Source organism: Carettochelys insculpta, chromosome 1, assembly GCF_033958435.1.
Source record: "Carettochelys insculpta isolate YL-2023 chromosome 1, ASM3395843v1, whole genome shotgun sequence".
In the NCBI taxonomy this organism is placed as follows: domain Eukaryota; kingdom Metazoa; phylum Chordata; order Testudines; family Carettochelyidae; genus Carettochelys; species Carettochelys insculpta.
In genome coordinates, this window is record NC_134137.1 from 210,014,849 (window position 1) to 210,030,387 (window position 15,539).

A 15,539-nucleotide genomic window follows, 5' to 3' on the forward strand; every position below is an offset into this window, starting at 1 on the left:
GGTGTTTGCCTCCCGAGGTCCCAGGGGACGCCCTCCTTGTACTCTTCTTCCCGAGGGATTGAGTGACAGACGCTGGCCACGCCAAGCTGGGTAACGCAGGGGTGAGAATAAGACCTGCTATGTGTTCTGCTTTTGCGTGCATTTAATAATAGATCTATGAATTAAAGTACTTTTGTTATATGTTAGCTGCTTGTAACCTAAGGAGTGAAATATAAGCCTTGTAAACATAAGAGTTAAGCTTTTGCCTATCAAATAAACAGTAACTGTTTAAGTTTTTAACTTGACTCTTCCTGTTACTGTGCAAACCGAACACAAAGAAAAGAACCCCAGCCAGTTTTCGGCTATATTAGTGTGGTCACTGGTGAGGGGTACTGAGAGCTGAGAGCTAAGTCATGCCGCCTCCACAGGGCAGACTCTTGGGGCACCCATTAGCCTCCCTGGCTGCCCGCTGCGAAGGGACTTCCCATCCTAGCAGTTAAAGACACGGGTGATAAATCCTTGGGGCATCTGTCAGCCACCCCTGGCTGCCCGCTGTAAAGGGACTGTCTGTCCTAGCAGTTAAAGAGTCGGATGAAATAAGGGCACACATGGTACCTCACCCCCGGCCATCGGCTAACACAGGATCAGCTTCTGCACCAGACTGCATCCCACTGTCATCCACCTCTTCCTCACCCACCTCCTTAGACCCCACTTCATCATATTGCTGAGCAACATTTACTGAGGAGTCCATGCATTTTTGGGGGGAAGAGGTTGGTTCTGTCCCCAGAATAGCATGAAGCTCATCATAATAGCAGCAGGTCTGGGGAGGTGACCCAGACCAATCATTAGCATCTTTGCTCTTTTGGAAATTTTGCCTAAGCTCCTTGATTTTAACATGGCAGTGCTGTGTGTCCCTAGCATACCCTCTCTGAATCACACACTACAGTATCTTCGCATAAATATCGGCATTTCTTTTGCTGCTTTTGAGCTTCATGAAGATAGATTCTTCCCCCCGACACAGCGATGAGGTCCAGGATCTCTGGATGGCTCCATGAAACCACTGATTCAGAACACCGATTTACTGTAATAATAAAATGTGTGACATAGCCATTCATACCATCTTAGTTGTGTCACCTTCAATCTCCACCTCATGTGTGGTCACACGTTGCTCATCTGTATACCACTTTGTCTATTTTAACCCATTTTAAGCCTGCATGATTTCTAACAGGTGGCTGTTGTTGGATTAATAGCAACTGGGAAGTAAATGTCATATTGAAAAATTAGAATAAAAAGTGTGACAAAGTAGGCGAGGGAGTATCTTTTTTGAGGCTCACTTCTCTGCGGCCAGAATGATACCCTTGCATTTGGTAGCATCACAGAGGGCCATACCTGCTGCTCTGATAAAGAGCTAACAGTGGAGTCATAGGGCTTGTCTCCACTACCTCCCTCCTTCAAAGGGAGGATGGTAATTAGGGTGTTGGGAGTTTATTAAATTCCCCCCCCCGCAGCAACTTCAAAGTTTTAAATGTCTAGCCGTGGCTCACCCGCCGGTACTTCGAAGTGATGGGGCAATTTCGAAGTCCCTTTACTCCTCAAAACTTTTTTCACCAGGAACCAGAAGTGAGAATTAGAGAACATGCTCTAAATGTCATGATTTAAAAGTTAAATGATTATGGTATGTCACTGCTCAGTACATGGTTCGTTAATATTTGTAAAGGGAGGTCTGATTTCGGTTCAGAAGACCTACTAACAAGGACTTTTTATCCAAAATGTAAACAATCAGAGGTTTGGAAAAACTTTGAAGGTCAAATATATGAAGGAAGCCCCAATGAAATGCTCAAATGCCAATGAATTTCTGTGGGAGGTGGGTACATAATTATTTTAGGCTGGTTTGAAAATCCCTATTTTAATCATTTTCATGTTCTTTCATTATCATTTAAGTTTCATCAGGATCAGAAGGGCTTGAAGAGTATGTTCATGTGGTACTTCTGCCGCTGCTGTGGGGTAGAAAATACCAGAACTCTTACGCATGGGATTCTGACCTCAATTTTTAAACTAAAGAAATTTGGCTCAGTTCAGCCAGACTTCCACCCTTTGAAGTTTTGCCTATCATTAGTTTGATAAATGGATTCCTCTTATAAATTACAAAATGCTTTCAGAATGCTGGCTTCGGAAGTTGTGGCTGGCTACATAACTGCCTTAAGAAAAATACAAAAATTGCCACCTATAAAATTACCCAGACAGTGGATCGTGTTCTGCCATTACTAAAGATGACCCAGGGTGATACAAACCATCAGACTTTTCACTTTTCAGATCACTGGACAATGCTGTGAAACCAATCAGAAGCTCTGGAACAGGCTGCTTTGGAAGGTATTGATAATCAGGATCTTTCAGCGATTGCTACTGCAGCCTCACCTTCAATTCTCAGTGTGGCTCAAGAGCAGTAACACAGCTGATCAGAAACCTAAGTATCTTCTTATCATCAGGAATATGTATTGCTGGGCACTCTGCACTTACAGGTTGAGCAGTCAAACAATTTGCTGTTGTCAGGAGTAATGGGAGACCTTTGGGGCCTGATCCTCTACTGGCTGGAGGATCTCTGTTGTAGCTTCACTGATATCAATGGCACTATGTATTTTTACACCCGCTAAAGATCAGGATCCTCAGAACAGTCTTAGGCTAAGTTTATGTGAGGGAAATAAGTCAATTTCAGATATCCAGTTCTAGCTATGGCATTTGCATAGCTTGAATTAGTGAATTGGAATCGACATATCTCCCTAGTGATGATATAGCATCTATTCTCTTGTACTGACCGCCCTTACTCCATACAATAGCCAACCTCTGAGAGATCAATTTTGCTGCATCTTTACCAGATGTGCAAAATTGAACTCTGGAAGATCTACCCTGATGGGGACAATCTTCTGCTGCATATAGACAAGCCCTAAGATGGGAAAAAAACGTTTCTTGACTGTCTACCATCATACACATTGCCATTAAGAGAAAAAAATGATAGAAGAGTTTGGAAAACCATACGATAGGCCTGGTACGAATTGGAAAAAGCAATAAAGGAAAGATGGCCAGGGGATTAAAGAAATTATTTGCAGACATGGCTCTTTAAAATTAAGCATGTCATGCCAAAAGTAGTCTTGAGACAAATCAATTTTTGAACAGTAAACAGTCACCCAAGTTTGGCAAGCAGGCCCAGAGCGTACCCAGTAGCCATATGGCCTACACATAGCTAACTACTGTTTGCCTCATGAACAGTCACATTTATTATTTATGGTATTTTAGATATAACATCAGGAATCCCAAGACATTTATTAAAAGTATTTATGAAGTGTGCTTAGTGTTAAAGCATGGAGAAAATTTTTCTCTATTCAACTTAGTGTTACTCTTTTTTTTTCCCCTTTTCATCTTAATTCTAATGAAACAGGGGCCTGACACAACAACAGCTCAGAGAGAGAGAGAAAAGGCATAAACAAGTTGAAATAGAACAGGACAGTAGGGTTAGGGATTAGAGTGGTCCAACACAGCTTTTATATTTATTACGTGGATCAAAGTATCACAAGGACAAAAAATATGATCTAATTTTTATGTAAGTGACCCCAGACTAACCAGCACTGTGAAGTATCATTTTTCTCCTTGTAGGATTCCAAACAAAAATTAGTTACTTTCCTCCTCAGAGAGGACATCTGGACAGTTTATCAGGAACAGGAATTTGTGTCTCGCTGTGAAGATTCTGTGATGCCTCCTCCCATGCACCCAGGGAATGCTGGGCTTTCAGAGCATCTGCACACATCGGCATTTTCCTCCCCCGACCCAGCCCCCAGACAGCAGGGCTGAACATGAAATTTATGGGCTGGGTGGTGCGCACCATGAGCTCACACTTAACTAGACAAATTAGATGGGTTGCAATCCATGCAGCTGTAAACGACATCCTGCAGGGTTCCACCTGATCTTTTACAGCTTTACATAAATCAGTACCTACCAGCTTCAGAACAGAGTCATTAAAAAGAAATCATGGAAATTGCCTATTTGCTCAGGGGAGGTGAAACAGAACATTTTCCCCTGCCCCCCTGCCCTCCCCCTGCTTTTTTTTCCTCTTTGTTTTGTCCCCATCTCCACTCCACCAACTGATACAGTTTTCAAATTGTAATCACTCCACTGGCTCAAAGAATATTCTCAGTTTTACTCATGCTTGCACTGCATGGGGCTGGAGGTGCATATTTGCTCGTATATGATATCCCCCCCAACCCCCGCCCCCAAAAATATACAGTGACAAATTCATTCAGGAGATGCTAGAATGCACTTGCTACAAAATGTCCTGCTGCTGTCAGATTTCAGAGGACAGGACCATTGTGTTAGTTGCTGGAATTAACTGTTCTGTCACGCACATAAGCACAGAGAAATATAGGCTGCTTCCATTAAGATAGATTTTGTCACAATGCAAGGACTATTGTCACAGCACATCATGTTTAGAAATAAACATAAAAAGCAAAGAAACTTCAATCCCTGCTATGGATATGCCAACTATTCAGTGAGAGGGAAATCATTTGTAATATTAAGTTGCCAAGACCACCAAGGAGATGAAGCATTACTTCTGTGTAAAAGATGGCATGTGTCTGCTGAGTAGAGAACTCCCATATGCACTATCTCCTGGATTTCATGTTCTGTTCTTTTGCAGGATCAATGCAATCTGATTTGCTATTTCTAAATTTGGAAGTATACTTTATTCATTCACACTTAAAAAGAAGCATTTATAATTTTTTTTTGTCATACAAAAGGTGAACTGAGAACTTCACTACATTGCTGTGAATGCAAATGACTGACTTTCTTGTTTAAGTAACTTCAAGCACTGAAATTCTGGACTAACGATAAGGACAACACAGTAATTACCAACCTTGCAAAAACAGAGTGCATGTGCAGCAATTTTAGTTTTATCTTCTATACCAAATGAAATCATGGGTTTATGTGCTTCCTAACAGGAGACCAGTAAACAAATGTCACACTGAGGAGAAGTAGACTCATTGTATTCACTTTAATTATCCTTGCACCTTAAGAACTAGAATCTTTGTAGTTACAATTATTTATGTCTAGTATAAAAAGTGTCCCTTTGGTAAAATTCATAGCTTTGTTCTTAAAATAAAATTTGCCTTGCTGTTTGGCATACTCTCCCCACCCGCCCTCTCTCCTCCCGAGATTTCATATCATGTTTGCTTAGTTCACAAATTGTTGCTACTCTTTGTTTTTGAGGAAAAATTGGGGACACTTTAGTGTTACATGGATCCCCAGTTAGCAATTGTGAGCAGGTCATCTTTCCCAGCTTCTCTTCAAAATACAACTCACACTCTTTACAAGTACAAGCTCCCCCATACCCCATATAAACACACTTTGCTTTCTGGTTTTGGCATCATTAATCAAGAAAAAGTGCAAGATATTAAAGATTAACCCACACCTTCTCCTCAGGCTTTGCTACTCCTTGGGTTACTCTCTCAGGACTGTTCAGCCTACAGCCTAAACCAGGGGTCAGCAACCTTTCTGAGGCAGAGTGCTGAGGTTTGACTTTTGGTCTCTATATGTGGGCCGAGTGTCAGTGGTACTTTTTAAAGTCACTAATAGTCCTACTTACAACAGCTTCATTAATAAATACATTAAGACGCAGAGCTTTACCATTTAGGTGGTTGTTGGTCTGTCTTTTGTTAATCCACAGGCTGCAGGTGGGAGGAGGGGCAGGCTCCTCCCTCATGTGCTGATGAAAAGCAGCTGACATGCTACACTTGGGATGTGTGCCTGGGATTGCTGACACCTGGCCTAAACCCTTGTCCTCCAGGCAGCCCTCACACCTGTTGAATATTTAGGTGGGAGAAAGGAGTTACTTGCCTCACCTGGTTCTTTAGATATACCTTCCTCTACCCAGCCAGGCTCTAGAAACAATCTTTGGTTCCCTCTCACTGTGCAATGCCCTGGTGCCCACGTGGGAGTAAAAATGTAATCTCAGTCTCACTCTACAAGTGGCCAGAGCTGCATGTGAGTCTATCATCTATCCATTCTCAGGACAATTGCCAATGAAGTATTTGTCTGGATTTTCTGTAACTGCTGGTAACCCAGGTTAGCTCAGGCTGCATTCAGCACTGGTGCCCCCTCAGTCCACTCAATTGTTTACAAGTAGACAATACACTGCAATCCCAGTGCCATGACAAGACTTATGAAATGTACTGTTTCATTTTGTGCTTGTGACCCGCCTAATGCAGACATCACATCTCACATTTGTGGATGCACTGGAGTGGGTTCAGCGGAGGGCAATGAAGATGATTAAGGAGCTGGAGCACAAGACCTATGAGGTGAGGCCGAGGGACTTGGGCTTATTTAGTCTGCAGAAGACAAGAGTGAGGGGAGATTTGATAGCAGCCTTCAACTTCCTGAAGGGGGACTCTACAGAGGATGTAGAGAGGCTGTTCTCAATGGTGACAGATGGCAGAACAAGGAGCAATGGTCTGAAGTTACAGAGGGGGAGGTGTAGGTTGGATGTTAGGAAAAACTATTTCACCAGGCGGGTGGTGAAGCACTGGAATGCATTACCTAGAGAACTGGTGGAATCTCCATACCTAGAGGTTTTTAAGTCCTGGGTGTAAAATGTCCTGGCTGGAATGATTTGGTTAGGGTTGATCCTGCTTCAGGTGGTGGGGGGCTGGACTAGATGACCTCCTAAGGGCCCTTCCAGCCCTAGGATTCTATGATTTGGTTGTGTTGTGCATCTCAAAGCAGACAATGTAGAGGCCTACATCAGGCAATGGCTTTGCACAGTTTGTATTCTAGTACCTCCATCACAGAATTTCCATTAAGGATAACAAGGGCAGCACAGCAAAAGCCCTGAATCCTGAGTTGAGACTAAAGGAGTAGATCCCGTCTGAATCACAATGAACAGGAAACAATACAAGAGGAGAGGTTACTCATCTTGTGCAGTAACTGGAGTTGTTCAAAATATGTCTCCCCTTGGGAGCTTCACTTCAGGTGCACATGCACCAGGAGCCTTCCACTGAAGATTATTGGTAGCAGCGCCTATTCAGCCTATGCACACACCCTGCATAAGTTTGAAGCCTGGACTGAGGTCATAGAGGGCTGTGTGGATGAACTGCCCCAGTTTTTCCTTCTCTCACAAAGAGACTCCAACACAGTGGAAAGAAGGGCAGGTAGTGAAGCAACTAGGGGACACACATCTCAGAGAATTCCAGTGAGTGTACAAGGAGAGTAACCTCTCCTCCTTCTTTGACTCTCCTACTTATTTCCCTTTGGGACTCTGCTTCAGGTGACTCCCTAACAACAACCCATTAATGAGATGGGAAGGTTGGAACAGAATCCATAGCAAAAGAAATAACCGCATTGCCTACTGCAGCATCTGATCTTGTAGTGAAACAATGGATAATGGGTGGAAAATGCACGCCCTTGCCCACGTTACAGCCATGAAGATCTCAGCAAATGGCAGATCCTTGAGTAGAGCTACATGGTAGATTTTGATTTAGTAGAGAGTGCAGTCAGTCATAAAGGAGGGGGAACCACAGCAGATCAGGAATTGGCAATAATGCACTCAGGCATACATTTAGAATGTCTCTGTATGGACACAGAAGCTCTCCTAGATAACGTTTGCAACAGAAACAGAGTGTAGAGTCTTCCTGAATGATCTAGCTCTGTTCAAGTAAAAGACTACATCTCTTTTGATGTTTAGCCTATAGAAGAGAGAACACTGTGTAGACTGATGGGAGGGAGGGAAACAAAATGAAAGGAAGGTGAATAGCTTGGTTAATGTGAAATTCAGAAGAAAACATAAATAAAATTTTTGGATGGGGTCATAACAAAACCTTCACTCATTAGGGGGCATTCTGTCAATCCGAGGGACTATTTAAGCACCACTGCAAAAACTCTTTTCCTTCTCAGAGACATCTGCTATTTATTACTAATAAAAAACTAACTACTAATATAAAGATCGCACACACACACACACACACACACACACACACACACACACGCACAACTCCATCTCTGGCTGAAGGTGATTGGGAAGGAACTGAGAGCAGTAAATTCAGACAACACTGTAGTTTTGGTGCAGGTCATGAGGATATCTGTAGGGTGAGCAAGTATATGAAGAGGGTTCGCAGGTATTCATGAGCATGCCAAACAGGCTCCACTACCTCTCTGTTCAAAGGAGCACAGGGAAGCGGAGTAGACAGAGGGACACTACTTGAAGAACAAGGTCATATTCTGACCTGTGTCTAGTGTGGGTGATAATGAAAGGTATGAATCAGCCTCCAGTTTATTTACTGTTCTAATCTCTTTAATAGAATCAAAATGGAAGCACTAAAAGAAGAACAAAAGTTTTACTTATACTTTAAAAATAAATACCAATTATTTAGCATTCTTGTGGGGAGGTGACCAATTTATTTACATCAGGTTTGCTACCCAGGGCTATTGAATAAGATGTGATAGCAAAAAGGTCCTCTCTCAAAGCACAACAGGTGTTAGCGCCAATGTGCAAAACTGGACAGAAATCTCTTTGTCCTCAATAATAATACACAGACATGCACAGAAGATTTTCCTGGTGAACACAGTAGCATATTTGGCACTGGTTGGAATGCTTCAAGTAAAATTGCAGCTCTTTTGAGCCATTCATCATTCTTGAAATTCCTATGGTGAGAAGCAAGGGAATAGAATTAAGCAGATCAGAACTGAAATTAAAAGTTCTTAAAACATCCTGTTTGTGTCAGAAATAAGCCATCTTTGGCTGCCTCAATCTGATTTTTTGTAAGCTCAGTTGTAAAAACTAGAGCCAAGGGCACACTAAAAAAACATTTTCCTTCAATGTTCATTAAATTTTTCTTTTACCTGCCTGTACTGAGTTTGGTTTCTGAAAATATTTTAGAAAGCTCATTTTCTAGAAGGAATTTTCAGACAAATGTCAAATTTCATGACACAGAAGCTCTGAGATGAGAGTGCACTGGGCATTTACACTACACTTAAACAATCAGGGAACTGATACCATGTGGTCTCCATGTCCAGTGAAATCTAACCACAACATCTTTGGCTTCAACACTGGTAATAAACTGTTCAAAAACAGTCTACACAACAAAAAAAAAACTACTGATAGAAATTATTCCTGGAAATAATTTCAAATAATTAATAACACATTCAATAAAGTGACACCGGCACCAACACCCAGTCTGCAGTCTGCAAGACCAAGGTCAAAAGATTGCCAAAGAACTGTTCTGCCCATTTACTTTAACAGTGTACCTGAAATATTAAGGATCAGTTTCTGCTCTCATATGCACCCGTGCAAATGAACAATGATTTCGTAGAGCTCTCAAGAACCTCTCTGAATTTACATCTGTGTTCTTAAAGAAGTACTGGGTCCTATATTTATGATTTAGGCACATAAAAGAAGGATTAGCTAACCAGAAAAATGATATATGTTAGATATTAGCATAAACCACAATTTTAAGTCTCTTATAAATGTGTTAAGTGCTGTCACTGAATAACAGAAAGTATATTTTGCTTTACATTTTGTTGTCATGTTAGTGTTCCCTTTTTAAATTACACGACTTCTCAGACAGCCTTTGACAGACTGAAAATATAACCTGTGCATGTTAGTTCTCTTTAAAACAGGATAGGATGATAATCAGCCTGCCGATCGGGATGAGGTAGGGGGACAAAGAGTGCAGTTGCCCTGGGGCCCAGCTCTCCAAAGGGCCTTGGAGCTCTGGTCGCCACCACAGTAACACCATTGTCATCTGGAGCTTCACGCCCCTTTGAAACTCCACAGCAGCACTGTGTTGCCACTCTGCATATGGCTCTGAAGGAGTGGGGGACTGGGGGTGGGGGGAAGGTTTGACTTCCCTAAGCCCTGCGCCTTCTGCCATCAGTTCTTCTCCGTCCAGGGTGGGGAGCCAGGCTCCCTCCCACCTCATCCATGACCCAGGGTGGCTGTTGACCTATAAGAGCTGATTAATGTTAACAGCTAGCAGAACACTTGTATCTGTCACTTATTTAAAATTGCTAATGGAGCGCAAAGAGATGAAAAGATTTTGCCCATGACAAATCACATGCTGGTCTCCTGACCAGACCTGGAGCAATGAAGTTTGACTTGTACAGCTACTCCTATTTCAGGGAGATACACATCCAACCAGGTTGACCTCTTTGCCCCCAAACTATGCAGGGTGGCTTAGTTAAATTTGGAGGCAAGGTTAGCTGGTGGGGGGGGGTGGGGAACAGCATGCTCACATTTTGTCCTGCTGGAATGCTGTGGTGAGAGCCAATGGGATGGACAGAGGACCTGGCCAGCCCCTGGGAGCTGGGGGCTGAATGTTGACTGGCTTGCTCATCAGCTTCTACACCCTAGGGGGTAGGACCCGAGGCCCCCCCAGTCACATTTCTTGCTTTTCATTTGGTGGGGCTTAATAGCTGTTGTAATTTCAGTATCCCCTTTTTTAAATTACATGACTTTTCAGAAAGCCTTTGACAAACTGCAGATAAAACCTGGATGTGTTATTTCTCCTTAAAATAGGATAGAAGGATAACCATGCCTGCCTATGGGGGCTTCACCCACTTAGTTGAAGGTGTGGGGAACCTAATTGCCATAGTGCACAGGTCCCCCAAATTCTTTAAAGTAGCTGCACTCCTCACTCCCAGTTCTGTGCAGTGTTACCTGGAGACCATGCTGTGCCCAGTAACATTACACATTTGGGGTCAATGCAGTGCTTTTAACGTATTTTTATTACACGCTTGTATTTTAATGTTATATATATTTATTTAGGTCAGTGCTCTGCTTACTTATGTCCATCATGATCCATACCTATACGAGAAAATTTGTGCTTGAAAACCATCCAAAAATGTTTATTTGATGGAGCTTGAAAATTATAGCAATCACTGATCAGCATCAACAGCAGGCTAAAATGAGGTACCAGAAGCCTATTTTAGATTGGTTTTTGTTTTGGAAATATTTTCAGTTATGTAAATCTTGTTTCTACTGTGTCTCACAAATGAAACAAGAATCAATAAACCAAATTAGACCCCAGCTTCAACAACTGGTTACGGGGTGGATGAAACATTTCTGACTTGCCCCACTGCAATCTGGAAAGCTTTCCAACTCTTTGTAATTGAGTGAAATGTTCACCCACATGGCGTAATAAACACTGAACTCAAAAATAACAAATCCAAGTACAAATATTAATGGAATTGATGAAAACTGGGAGAACTATGAATTCACTTCCAGACTACAAATATCCAAACAACCTAGAGATTTAATTATAAAAACCAACATAATGCTTAGGTACCAGGAGAAAACAGCAGGATGTGAATGAAAGGAAATTATGATTAGGTTAGGCAATGCTTTGGCAAAATTATATGACTTGCACAATTTCACTTGTACGGTATTTGGTTTCTACATCACTTTACAAAACTAGACAACTACATGCACAGGAGAAGCCATATGGGATGTAAATATTTGAGCCCAGGGAGTACATGCACAGCCAACTAACTGCAGACTTCACAAAGACTATGTAATTGAAGGAGCATAGATTTTACATGGGATGGGGCTCTATAAACTGTACACTACTGGTAAAAACTGTTGAAGAGCTGCTGTGGTCTGGCCCTGCCCCTCTGGGCTTGTCAGTCCTGTTCAGGGTGGAATAAGGTCTAAAAAGCAGGAATTTATAGACAGTTGCTGACATAGCAGACAGTGGCTCTTACAGCTCCCAAGAGGGACCCTTGGAAAGAAGGCCATTCACTGCACTTACAAGGAGACAACATACTTCACTGTACAGTCGGAGCAGGATAAATTCAGCAAGCCCCAAGGCAAGCATTTAGATAATTGGTACCACTGTCCATAACCAAATTCAAGATTAAGGAATCAGGGTCTTTATAAAGGAGATTAAATGAGAAGTTGGAAATAAGAGACCTCGAACGTTGCAGGATCAAAACCAATGTGACCTGCAATCCAGATATTCATTTACCTAAGTTTACCACTTTTCCATCTTAGTTTAAAATTAGCCGGGGTTCCACTCACCCAAACTATAAAAATAATCTCTTGCAAACAGAGCAGGGAAAGCTGTCTCTAGTCTTCAGGCATGCAAACAAGGAATGGATAAAACTGAGACGGTGGATGGACAGAGTAAACATAATGTAATTATTGGTGGAGAAAGCAAACACGGATTTTCAGTAAGTGTGATGTAGCATTTAATATGTCACCTTGCAGCTGCATTGGTGATTATTTTCAGACTGCTGGGATTACGGATCAGCTTGTCCAGGATGCTGACAATCTGCTCAAATTTGGGTCTGTTGTTTCTGTCTTTCTGCCAACAGTCCAGCATCAACTGATACAAGGCAGCTGGGCAGTCCATAGGAGGTGGCAAGCGGTACCCTTCATCCACAGCCTTGATTACCTAACAAAGATAAAAGTTTTTTGGAACATTGAGGCAATTCAATTAACTTATTTTATTACTCCTGTGAAACACATTAGCATGGACACTTAATGTTTAAACAAAGTGTTTATTCACCAGTTGTGCTGCAGTGGAATGCTTCTGGGTTATCTGCAAGTTAGCCATGCAGCAAATTAGGTATACAGAAAGTGCCACGGGAAGGTTAAGATGCAGTGTGTGACTTTGAGGAAGGTGAAACTCAAAAACAAACAAACAAGCACCTTCTCTGAAACCTTACATTGATTAGACTGAAGCCATGAGAAAGCTCTATTTCATAAGCTGTCAAACAAAGTAAGACCAGCTTATCCCCAAATTTATACACCATTTACAGCTGCACTTCACATCTGATTATTATTCATTTCATTCCAGTGTCCTCATTAATAAATATTAACACTTGAACATTAGAAGACATCAAATCTACCAGTTAGATATCTTTAGTGCCATATGCTTTCCTCTATGCACATCTGAACATCCGTTGTAATCAGTAGGCTATCCCACCTACATCCCAAACGCTGAGTATGGGGAGCCTTGGAGAAAGGAGAGCACATCGTGTTTAGATCATAATGTTTTGGCAGTGGGTTACTCAAAATCACCTAATATGAAGATGACATTCTGTCTATTGTACCACATAAGCCAAATTATCATTTCATTTACCTCAGTGTACCATCACTGAAATCAGAGCCTAGATTTAAAATTAAGTCCAGCATCTAGAACTTTACAACAGTTTTGTCTATGCTACCATTTCCTTTCTCTTCTGCTGTTAAAATCCTTGCCACTCCATATTAGATTTTGCATAATAAGTTACAGTTATGACGATAAACAGGGGACGTCACACTAGCATCTGTGTTCTTACAACTGCTAGATTCCAAAGCTGTGGAAACTGATCTGAGACAGGAATCAGCTAAAAATGTATTCTGGGGTTTAAGTAGACCTATAGTGAAAACACATGCACACTTGCCCTGTATTTCATTTTAATGTGAATAGTCTTTGTAAAAAGCATCCCACTACCAAATAAACCAAAGTAAAACTATTAAGTAACCCTGATCAATAGCAGACACATCGAGGTAGAAGGAATACAGTTTTCTGCTCAAGTCTGAGATACAAGCTGAGTCCTTAGTTGAAAGGAATTGTTTTATTTTTAAATAAATTTTTGTATTTATTGTCATAATTATGGGCAAAACAGATTCTAGTTGACATTTCTTTGTCAAGTGTGTAATGCCTGATTCTAGTTGATAATTCTGCTCTGTTGTTTTGTGTTAAAAATTGGACTTGGAAAATATCCTAATAATCTAAGATCAGCTCATTTGTGACAGAAAGGTACAGTTTTACTTCTGTCCAAAAACATTATTATTGTCTGATATGTAATAAATCTAGTTTAAGACAAGAGAAATAACACAATAGGTTTTGGGTTTTATAAATAAATTTTACTCTGAGAAATGCCATCCCTCTTACAACACAAAAAAGTTAGCAGAGATACATTAATTAAACCCACAAAGAATAGCAAATATATATAGTTTACTGATATACATAGACATAAAAGGTCTTCTACAAATGACTATTTCCCCATATTATCTGTTGCCTGGCTTCAGAAGACCTTTTGTTTTATTGAAGTCAGTACAGATATTTCTATTATCTTCTTCACAGGCTCCAATAATAACCTACTTTATGCAGGAAAGTTTTATGGAAAAATATACAGACTGTTGCAAAAATGGAAACAGAAGAGCTGCACTAATTTAGCATGGTTCAATTAAAATGGATTCAAAAAGCCATGTAGAAGAGATTATCTTTCCTGTAAGTAGTGAAAGCCATGTTTTAGAATATTTCAGCATGAATATAATTCTCTGTTACCCATGTACACAGTAGTCCAAAACTTTTTAGAAAGCTTATCATTTTCATTTACATTCTACTAGTCTTTTTGATAAACATAGAGACTTGGAAACTTTCCTTTGTACATCTTATTCAATGTCCGTGTCAAAAACTAGGAGCCACCTGGCTTCATTATGCTCCACTTCCTCTCACAGCTTGATTCTTTATTAGAGAACATAACTCAAGATTATAATATACTCACATCCTGATTGGACATCTCCCAGTAGGGTCTCTCTCCATAGGACATTACTTCCCAAAGGACAATCCCATAGCTCCACGCATCACTAGCTGATGTGAACTTGCGGTATGCAATAGCTTCAGGTGATGTCCATCGGATTGGAATCTTCCCTCCCTGGAAGCAGAACAATTCTTTAATTATTGCAACACAAGTGCTTCTGCATAGGTTGTTTTATTTGTAGACATGTTTATCATATGGCTTAGTATGTGCTTGAAGGTACAAAATTCTATAACCATTTGAAACAGAAGCAGACCATTTCTTATGCACAATGGGTTATATAACACACACTACCTTATATGGTATCGCTAAACTCTTCTGAGCTCCATATGTATATATTTTCCTACGGAAATCAATTTATTTATTTACACAAAAAAGGGTTGATGGGCCAGTCTCCCAGAATTCAGGTGAAGAAGCAATCACAGGCCAGCGATCAGCTCCAACCCCTTTATATTGTTCAAACAGTATGAAGAGCCCAGATTCTGGCCATAAACAGCCAGTGCACTTCCCATTGGTGTCAAGCTGGCAAAATTAACTCTTATATTCCTTCTCTCACTCTCATGTTTTCAGAGAGCGAGGGGCAGACGTACAGCTCTGCTTCACTAATGCCAAACCTTTGCTTGGATACAATCCATGCAGATCACATGAAGGGGCATAATTAGATTAATTAATGCTGGGGTTACGGCTAGCATAGAACAACTCTCAGAATCAATAAACAGCTATGCTGTTCACCCATTTGTACTGGTTAGAATCCGGCTGAAGATATTCTTACGGTCATGAGAAGAGCCATCATTAAATTATTTAAACTTGGAAGAAAAGAAACGCTACTGTTAAAATTAGACCTATTGTTAAGGAGAACCCCTCTCTCTGATTGAGCCTACTATTTCATGCCATAAACCAAATTAACAAAATGCAAGCAAGGAGCCCCAGGCTACATTTCTGCAACATGAGAACTAGAGGGAAGAGACTGAGTCACTTTCCAAAGGCGCCAGCTT

General features: G+C 41.1%; 1 protein-coding gene across 3 annotated transcripts in view; it reads right to left on the minus strand.

The window, feature by feature from the left end:
* The window catches only part of EPHA3 (EPH receptor A3), a 413,871-nt gene that overhangs the window by 15,344 nt on the left and 382,988 nt on the right, over positions 1 to 15,539 (minus strand). For 2 of the 3 annotated variants that reach the window (XM_074998622.1, XM_074998615.1), the window contains exons 14-15: positions 14,512 to 14,661; positions 12,214 to 12,407 (exon numbers count right to left, since the gene is read on the minus strand). In XM_074998622.1, coding sequence (XP_074854723.1) covers positions 12,214 to 12,407; positions 14,512 to 14,661 — 344 coding nt within the window. Of the gene's footprint in view, positions 1 to 12,213; positions 12,408 to 12,864; positions 12,971 to 14,511; positions 14,662 to 15,539 lie in introns of those variants that run through there. The other variant, XM_074998629.1, reaches the window with a different exon arrangement.